This window comes from Branchiostoma floridae, chromosome 8 (assembly GCF_000003815.2).
Source record: "Branchiostoma floridae strain S238N-H82 chromosome 8, Bfl_VNyyK, whole genome shotgun sequence".
Classification (NCBI taxonomy): Eukaryota; Metazoa; Chordata; class Leptocardii; order Amphioxiformes; family Branchiostomatidae; genus Branchiostoma; species Branchiostoma floridae.
In genome coordinates this window covers 10941666-10952387 of record NC_049986.1, presented here as the reverse complement: position 1 = coordinate 10952387, position 10722 = coordinate 10941666, and the positions used below count along the sequence as shown (strand labels likewise).

At 36.6% G+C, this 10722-nt stretch overlaps 1 protein-coding gene across 2 annotated transcripts in view; it reads right to left on the bottom strand.

The window, feature by feature from the left end:
• LOC118421413 (protein FAM102A-like) overlaps positions 1 to 10722 on the bottom strand; it is a 51456-nt gene that overhangs the window by 15811 nt on the left and 24923 nt on the right. For both annotated transcript variants that reach the window (XM_035828682.1, XM_035828684.1), the window contains exons 3-4: positions 9320 to 9349; positions 4348 to 4461 (exon numbers count right to left, since the gene is read on the bottom strand). In XM_035828682.1, the coding sequence (XP_035684575.1) occupies positions 4348 to 4461; positions 9320 to 9349 (144 nt within the window). The remainder of the gene's footprint in view (positions 1 to 4347; positions 4462 to 9319; positions 9350 to 10722) is intronic.

Below are 10722 nucleotides of genomic sequence, written 5' to 3'. Positions count from 1 at the left end.
ATATTATAGCTCCTTAAGTGTGGGTACAGGTACTGTTACTGTACAATAATAGTGTTTTTGTACTTTTTTCAAGCTGAAAACTTTTTTGCTTTATGTTTTGGATTAGTCGTTACCTTTACGCCAACCATTTTACAATTTTTATTTTTGTTTTTATTTCGCCCTCTCGCTCCATATTTTTTATGAAAAAATCCGTGAACCAAGAAATTAAATTGGCGTGGCCTTACGCTGAATTTCTCCTACATTTGTACAAATACCCCAAATGTACGTATTCATTTTGACCATCACAGAGCAATCTTCAGATTTTTTTTTTTTTTCAGAAAAGCCTTTCTAGAATTTACAACCTATGCCAGGATACTGATCTCTAACTCTAAGTAGCGACTTGGGAAGCACTTAAAATGCTCGCCAGGTAAATTGCATTACGGCTAGTTTCGCTCAAGTGGCAACATTTGCAATCCTGAGGCCTCAGTCCAAGGCCATCACCTCAAAAGATCTATACCCAGGTAGCAAGCCATTCAAAGTTATCTAAGTATTGAATTATAGCCTTTCTGGAAGTGAGTGATTTTTGGTTGTGGAGTGAAAATGGGGGGTTGATAGGTAAGTAGATTGGAAGATGGGAGGACATGTGGTAGTTTACTGTAAATTTGTTTGATTTTACACTGTAAAAAAGGCATCAATAGGGTGTTTTGTCTTTTAGCTTGTGCTTTGAACAATTTGCTAAACATTATGCTTACATTTTTAAAAGTTAAATCCCTCTTCGCACCAAATGGTTATATAGGCTGGCATATGTCTACATTTCAATAGCCCATGGATTGCACATCTTTATTTGTGCCATTACTACAGCAGGGGGCTAGTCTAAGTTGGTAGTGGTGTGTTACACTACCATACTCTTTCCCGAATGCTGAGTGCTAAGCAGAGAAAGCAGCATGTACCATTTTTAATGGTATGACTCGGTCAGTGGATCAAACTCACCACTTACCTACACTCTACCCACTTAGGCACTGTACAGGTTTTCAAAATGTTATACAACACAGAAGAAATGTTTGTGGTCTGCGATGAGAGGTCAATCATAAAAACGACAAATTAGCAAATGTTTCAAGATTTTACAGTATGTGCCACAATCAGTGTAGTCAGGACACAAGTGCAAGACTCGAGCTAAAGCTGTACTTAATTTAAAAGGGGGTTTACAGACTTACTGTAAGGCCTGCTTACATGTATGATATAAGGTCTGCTTACTGTAGCTACAGTCTGACAGGTCTTAAGTAAAGAAGCTTTTCAGCTCAAAGATGCTACAGACAGTCTGTCTTTTTTGGACACTTGAAGTGCAAGTGAAGGATACCCAAGAAGACTTGCTGACATTCCTTTTAAGGCATTAGCTTATGGTAAGGGAATCAAAAGGAAACTTTAGTAATTTCAGAGCTAGCTTATATTAGGTCCGATGAATATCTGAACCCCTATAGATATAGTGGCATGGATTGTCCATCCACTACTGTGTGTAGGGCATGGTATTGGAAGATGGAGCTCATTCCTCTACCCCAACCAAAATCAGGGACCCATTTTTATACATTGGTGTAGTGGCTAAGTTAGTAACTTAGTTAGTTGTTATAAGTGTCTTACACTTATAACTTCTACCCCATGGGCATCTGGGAATCGAACCAGTAACTTCTCAATCATGGAATCCAGGCTTATATAAAGGAGTCATCCGATAGAATACCTTGTGACTTCATTTCCAGTACATATATATCAATACGTGCAAATGTGCACGTACAAGGATTGTGATAGTCCGAAGATGTATTTGGAAAATTGCTTTCAATCTGATCAGCCAAATGTTATATCTACACGTACATGTAGTTGTAAGTACAGCCTTAACTGACAGGTATGAAGGCACGGTGCCAAAATACCAGTTCCCTGGCTGGCAAAATGGTTGCAACATTTCACTAATGGCTCTGTCAATAGAAAGACTGAATACAGAAATCCGTGCCAAATGTACACTTTGTACAATTCCTAGGTGTAACTGCATAGCAACAGATCATTTGTGGGTTTAAAATTTCATATTACGTACAAGTCATCAGCAGTTATATCAGTCGGAATGGCTCAGAACGGCAGCAATATCACAGAATGTGTTATGATACGTAATATTTAGGATATCCATATTCTGATATTGCCATGTACATGTACATGTACATAGCTAGCGCCTACAACGATATCTTATAACGTATTGAAGGTCTTTATAGTATTATCTCTACATTTGCGGCATAAATCTAAATTCTAACTGATGCACAACTTAAAAAAAGACGATACCTAAAGAATACCATATAACAACTTGCTTAGTCACAAAAAATTGGCAAGCAAAAAAAATTGCAGAAATTTCTAGACTTACAGTACCTGGTCACAAAAAATTGGCAAGCAAAAAATAAATGATTTAAATTGCGAAAATTTCTAGACTAACAGTACCTGTCTTTCACACCAGATGTATCCTAAATCTTCTATTGCTCTTTAAGTTACAGAATCAATATCAAATCAACGCAGGATTGATTTTTACTTTCTTCACACTCACTGGGATTGAAAACACCATGGCTGGAAATTGATGTGCACACAGATGTTATCCATATAATCCAACCAACATGGCCTTATGTCAAAACAATAAAAGGCTTTCTGTGGCTAGTGTTGTATTCGAGATCAAAATCTGTCCATCTTATACTATAAAGATACATTGTGGGTTTTGCTATCGTTATAGTACAGTATAGGTCCCAGAACCACGATGTCAAAGTATCTGTCCTTGGTACTGAACTACTGTTCTGAGTAAAATCAAAACAATGAATGGTTTATGTAGAAAATGGAACTATCTACAATGTAGTACGAAACTGTTCATTTCATATAAATCTTTGAGGGGTTGTGTGGCATAATGGTACGGTGTAGGGCTCAAAACCAATATGTGAAAAGTACCTGTCCTTGGTACTGAATCGCTATCCCAGGTAAAACAAATTAGCAAATGCTTTATGTGGAAAAATGCTACTTTCTTGATCAAAATTGTCCATTTCATATGGATATTTGTGGGTTTCTGTGGCATAATGGGTGTAGGGTGTAGGGGCCCAGAACCATGATGTCAAAGCACCTGTCCTTGGTATTGAACTACTGTTCTGAGTGAAATCAAAACAATGAATGGTTTATGTAGAAAATGTTGCTTTTTAGATCAAAACTGCCCATTTCATGGATTTTTGAGGGGTTGTGAGACATAATGGTAAGGTGTAGGGGCCAGAACCATGATGTCAAAGTACCTGTCCTTGGTACTGAACTACTGTTCTGACCGAAATCAAGACAATGAATGGTTTCTGTGAGAAAATCTTGCCTTCTGGATCAAAACTGTCCATTTTATATGGATATTTGTGGAGTACTGCCCCCAATACCAATATGTCAAAGTACCTGTCCTTGGTACTTAACTACTGTTCTGAGTGAAATCAAGACAATGAATGGTTTATGTTGAAAATGTTGCTTCCTAGATCAAAAATGTCTGTATTAGATAGATCATTGTGGGGTTTGCTATCACTAACTTAAAGGTAGAGTTTAGGGCCTAGAACTTAAGTACCTGTCCTTGGTACTGAACTAACATCTTGAGTGAAATAAGAACTGGTCACTGGCTTATGTGGGAAACCAATAGAATTTTTTTTAGATTGCATAAAGTTGCTAAAGGATACCTTTTATTGAGGTTTGACTATGGCAATATGTAACTGTACACTGCATTGTGGCTTGCATCTGTTAAAGGGGCATTCCACTCCAGAAGGGAGTGTTATTTTCCAATAGATAATGTATCAATGAATACATGATCAGTCGACCATTTTTCTTTTATTTCCACTTGTAGCAAATTATGCACAGGTGTTTGTAAAACAATAGGACACTCACTAAACCCATGCAGACCCTACCCATGAATTCCCTATATAAGTATAGACACTTCCCTCGTGAACATTTTCGGCATAAATGAGGGGCGCTGAGCACACCAAGAAGATCAATTGTTCACAAGATATCAAACAACACATATCAAGACGTATTTTGCTTAGCGCCCCTTAAGTTAGCTTTGTATCCTAACTTGAGTCAAGCGTTGTCAGGCACATTGTATTCAGCCATAGGCTGAGTTTGATTTTATCTAATTAGAGGGTACTCGGGCAGTTTTGTAGAAGTCTGAAAGCTTTTTGATGCGCGTGGGGCTAATGGGTACTCTATCGTATAATGGTACATTTCTCACTTCTATAAATGACATCTATCTGAAAATAACAGTCCCGTCTCTAGTGGAGTGCCCCTTTAAAGTACTAAAACAAAACAACAACAGGACTGTTATATGACGAGAGACCGTACCTTGAGAATGGAGTTGTCCTGCCTGTGTTTGGAGTCATACCCCTCCAGTAGGTACCTCCGTGATGTGGTTCCGGACCCCGCAAACTCCCCCAGGTTCACATCTACGAATCCCAGCTGTAAACAACAAATTACCGATGTTAGTAAACAGTAAATAGTTTCTAACATAAACAGTTCAATTTTGCACAACCAAAAGGTTGGATTGAGGTGATCCACGGTCACATTATATGGAGTAGAAAATATGTATTCCAGACATGCATGAACTGTTATGACATGAGGAGGGGATACTGGCATTGTCAAATTGGAGACTGCAATCTTTTCACTGCAGCGCCACCTAGCAGAAGGAAGTAGAACTTGTCATATTTGCCCTGAGGAAGGTAGCAGAAAAGGATGATACCAAAACATTGGGAGGTAAATCTTTTGACAGTGCAGCAAAGAACTGCAAAATCCATTAAGTTTAAAAAGTGTCACTCTCTCTCAAATATTGTATTCCATATAACTTTATAAGCTGATGTCAAACTTACAACTATTGTAAATTCCATGAAAATTTTTTTATACAATTCATTACAACAGTAAAAAAAAGAAAGGAGGTTTGTGCTTGAAGTCCACAGTTCAAACCTTTCTGCTGTGATATAACAAAAGCATACATTTGACTTTTTTTTTTGAGGTGCCATAGATTTTGCAGACAAGAGATTATAATAGAAAAACTTCAACAATATAACTACCGGGTACCACATAAACCTGTCGAGGTTCACAGTACATTTGCCTAAATCCATCCCACCTATCAAAGTGCCCAGGGAAATCACTTGGAAGAGGAAAAGATTCATCGCATGGCTTTCAATGACTATTATCTATCCTCTTACTGAAGGGCAGTGTTGGACTGATATTACAGATGACTATGATCTAACGTCATTCATTGAAAGACTTGTGATGCCAACGCTGTATAATGTGAAAGCTTGAGGAATGAGGCTTCTTTTATAACCTTAAATGTGTTTTGTTGCAGAAATCGATAAAACTTCAGAAGTGAAAAACTCCTTTCTGACATTCTGAATACACTTAACTAGAAGCAGTACATTCTGGCTTTGAGTCAGACATGCGTCCAGGCGTCATTTTGATGTACTTTTCTCAATTAAAATGACAATAAATTGGACACACTAGACACCCTTACAGATGCTCTCACAAGCATGAAATTCTGATTGACCAGGGATGCCACTAGGTCATCTGTGTTTACAGTCTTTTATTGCGACCTCTCTGACAGTAATTTTGCCCCTCAGGGTACCTTTGAATGCATGATTTTAACTTCAAAAGTCTAAGAAAAACACTGCATCATGGAATTTGTATGCTACTAACCCCCCTACAATACTACTACAAAGTATAACTTGCCCTAACTTACCAAGAAATTTGGACCCCTCATAATAAAATCCAAGCTAAAAGCCTGAGTACATTTCCTATCTGATGAACTTACTTTGACCTTATTTCCCAACCGTCCAAACTGAACGTTCTAACAACTGTAGTTAACTGTCCTTTCCATAATTCCTCATGAGGATTGGTCCTAATTGGCCGTTTCTGCAGGCTTTAATTAGACCATTTCAGACAGTCACTATGGCTCCAACTCTTACACAGTAAGGACATAGCATTATGTGCTATTCCGAAAAGATTAATATCTTTTGCTATCAGACTCAACGATCTCAATCCATTCTCCGTAACCAATTTTTTTCCCACAGAAATTTTAGCAAAGAAGTTAGGAACAGTAAAGGATATGCATAAATCAAGACTTTTGATCTTAGCCTATCATTTATAAAAGGCCATTGTTTTATTTTGGTATTGTCATGATATTTGTTTGTTCACTTCTAGTTGTTTTTTACCAGTAAATAAATCAAAGTAAGCGTAATCACCTTTATTTATCATGTAAACATTTTTTTGTGTGCTAGATTGCAGTGGACCTACTAGAACATTATTTTTTATTTTCTAAAGATGACTTAGACAGTATCATTTACAGACTTTAGATACATGTACATATTAAAGATGAAGCATTTTCAAGTAAAACTGCCTTTTGAAGTAATGTTTAACTGAGCACCTTAAAACTCACAGCTACATTAAAGAAACTACGATGAATCTTAAGATATTGTATGCAGTTTCAGTAATTCCCAAAGTACCGCATACGCACACTTCAAGTATTCAAGACATTCATAATGCTTCAAATAAATCAAACAGAAGAATCAAGAAATTCTACCGAGTTAATTCTTCAGAATTCTTCAGAGAGACTCAGAATCACATTAATATGATGGATTGGATGAATTTGCTAGATCTCAAAACTCAGGTGTACATGCCTTTTATATGACACGCCTGGAGATATATCCAACTTCAATAAATTCAGGATACCTTGGAGGCATGCTGTGCGCATGTATACATTACTTTTGCCACGTTTCTGCCATTACCAGGATAACTCAATATCTGTCATACTCCCATATGGGACATATTGGATTTTGAAATGACAAAACTACAACTGTTATAGTTTCTGCAACATATCTTTTTTTGGTTGTTAAAAATATTTTGCTTTTTTGTTAATTTTTTCTAAAAATCAATATAATATTCAGAACAATAACACTGTGCTATATATACTCACAAAATTTGACATCAGAGTTATTAATGACAAATTATCGTTAATTTGCAAATGTTACACAATACTTCATTGTTTCTTAAAATGTCATATTCTATTGTCAGTTGAATGTGGCTGTCACACACGAGTATAAGAACAAGAATTATGCTAGTTGGCATCACAAAAATCAATCCTTTATTATTTTTAGAAACTTATTGGGATCAGCTTGAAAAAAAGGATTGCACTATCTAGTACATTCATTTTAATAAGTCAGTCATGATTTACATTATTTTCAGAAACTTGTTGGGATCAGCTTCTTGAGACAAACTTTAAATGCACTATTCTGTACATTTTAGTCATTAATACTACAGTTACTGTAACATCATTGAATGAAGATTCTTGTACATGTTGACGTGCAGAGAATTTTAAATACAGAAGTTCCCTGAATCCTTGCCAATAACACACACTAATGGTACAACTCCGCCGATCGTTGGCGGTGCGGTGGGTCGTTTATAGCCCTTATTATCCCCTCTACTCACTGCACATTACAGGATCCGTGTGATCAATAAGAACTGCTTCCTTGTAAAGGGGCCAATTTTCTGTCCAATTAGTGAATAATAAAAGAAAATAATTAATGCCTCTTTACGGTCTACTAGTAGGGAAAAATTCTGTATTAACTCTGCCTATAATACTGCTCAGTAAGCATAGATTTGAAAATGTTTTAATGGTATTGTAATTGACTTCCAGAATTTCATTAGATATACATGTACGTGCAGTATAATTTGTAGTATGTATAAAGCTTTTAGATCAATTCTCAATTACAATCACAGCCTTAACCTGTGATAAATTTAGTAAAATTTATTTTAAAGAATGAATTATTGAGTTTTTCGAAACAGGCAACATTTCATCAACATTTTAAAGGGAGACATATTATTTCATTTTTCACAGGCCGTCTTTTCTAAACTTAAGTCTTAATAGTTCTCTTACAGAACCCTTAGAATACCTGGTACCTGTTAGAGAATGACACATGTATTACAGTCTACACACACAAAAACCGTAACGATCGGTGTTTGCAGTGACAAAGACTCGACCATGACCGTGCACAAGCAAAACTCAAGGTGTGACACATTGATAAGCAGAAACCTGTAGCCATGTGATCCTCACTACTATAATCTTTGGAAGACGAATGGATTCTATGAATAAGCCTATTTCAGGGGTTTTCCTAAAGAGTGGAACAAGGGGCCCAGCACCTTACCCTGGGGAACAGGCATAAAATTCAGATTGACCATATATGCTCCAATTTGCAAGTTTCTACTATTATATGTATGTAGTGAAATTCAACTATGAATTGACAAAATATTTGTCCTCAGAGGCCTTCGTATGTTCCATTTTAACTCCACTAAAAGACCAACACAGTTGAAAGGGGGACCTACATGTAATCTCAACAAATTATTACTCCTCAGTCGTCATACTCGACAAATAAGTCATAAATTATGCTGACAATTTTATTACTTTTTATCAGTGTTACCATGATTATAGTTGTATTCCAGTGTAGTGGTCCCTTTTGGTGCCTGGAGGTTTTTATGACTTTTTGTTAGGAATACAAAACAGCCTCTTATCCAAAAAACATGCTTCACACTTTGCTGCAGTTCTGCCATAGGGGGCGCTGTTGTACCACAACAACTAAATGGTGCAACAAAGTGCTGTCAGCTATTTATGATCAGTCTCACGGCTTTATTGACTCGACATAAACCCCAGTACGTAAATCTGTACAGTGTGTTTGGAGAGATAGCAAGTTCATTATCGCTTGACTGTCAAAATGGCAGTAAAACACAGAAACGTCTTGAAACTCAGAGACTTATGCCCAAATGTACAAGGTACATTGTGTACATGTGCAAACTAAAACTGTAAAATTCAATTGAATTGTCTCAACAGTAAACTGCCCAAGAATACCACTTGGGGGAATGGTAAAATCTATTCTATGTAGACAGGTGGCCACTGTAGATAGGATTCTTTATATTTATGATAATGGCAAAATTTTTGTAACAATTGTCAGGTGGTTTTTATATACAGATTGTGACACTTATATACTTAAATATGTGTACATGTATTGGTTATGACAGGTAAAAGTCATTTTAGATGATATTAATTTGATACAGAATTCATTTTCTAACAGATAACAGGAGAAGATCTAAAGAGCTTGGTTTACACAGCAGGAAAAATACAAAGCCACAGTATTTATACCAAGTGACACCAAAAATAAACAAAATTGTTCAAGAGTAGGTGACAACAAAAATAAACAAAATTGTTCACTCAAGACTGTGAAGCTCTACAAGAGGTCTTGGATGTTAAATGAGAGACAAGTCTCAGACTTACCTTCGTAAACGTCTTCCCACCTTTCACTTCCTGTAGCAACACAAAAAAATTCAAGTTTTCAGTTAATAATATTGTAACAGCGGGGGGTTGAAGTAGTGCTAACTGACCATGCCAAACGCCTGTCAGGCTTTTGGCTCAGTCATTTAGGCTGCTAGTGTTGTGATCCTGAGGACGCGGGTTCGATTCCCGGGTCGGTCAGGATATTTGTATATATTGTTTATTTCTGTTCTACTCGCCCCTCTGACTTCTTACAATATGATGACAGGTGTGACTCAAAGCATTAAATGCTGCACAAGTACAGGATGTCCCAAGGCTTAACTAGTATTAGCGGCTCTCAACATTTAGCTCCTGGTTCAATTCATTTTAATAGAACTATTAGAAGGGATGTAATAATATGGGGACCCTGTGTTCAAGGAGGGGATTGGAGGATGTTAAAATGGACTAAAAGTATACACTGAAAAAGAAACAATATACTATTAGAAACCTTGCTGACCTATGTGCAACTAGGCTATACAGTATACAGTGTGTGTGTTGGTAGCTTTTAAGATCACAAAGAAACATGGTAACTTCTAGCCTTCTAGCAGTATTTCTAGGTACTGCAGCAGTACTGCCTGACACCCCTTCCCTGAAAGTAGTGTGGTATAACCCACAGTAAGGTGGTTTGCCAGTCAAGGTCAATGACCTCAATTTGGGACACTGAGATGGATTGGGACTTATGCAGAGTATAATCTGTTATGTCACATGATAAGGCAAATGCTATTAAAAAATCTACAAAAACTTGGATTTTGTTTTGGGACATTTCTCGTTGAAACCAAAACTGCCTGCCTGTTAGAGTTAAACAACAGATTTTCTACATCTTTTAAAAGCTTGTCTTAATTTACTAGCTAAGAATTTACACAAAAACTTTTCTTAAAATAGAACCTAATAATTAAGTTGTTTTGAAGGCTCCATTTTATCCTTGGGGCAGCTGTCTTAAGAAAGTATGAAGACAAAAGAAAAATCATCTTATCAGCAAGTATTGTATTTTACAATGTAAGATCACATGACTTGTGTAGATTTGTTCTGCTTATAATATTAGATAGTCATTATCATAATCCACAGCTATGCTTTTTGATTTTAGCTATTTATTGGCAGATCCTACAGACTGAAAGTAACACCTGGCTTGTGGAGCACACCTGAAGTGATGAGGTAATTATTTTACCCTGGGGGCAAAAGGTGACATCACTCTTTGACAATGTTCAGACAACATTTTGACAAAAGAAGAACACCCCATTGTCTGTGTTTTACAAACAAAAGGTTTGACAATAAACACAATGACAGAGACTGATCTTTTGATCACACAGATTTGGAACAGTATACTGAACAGTATTCTCCTATCCAACTATAAATATAATGTATAGGAC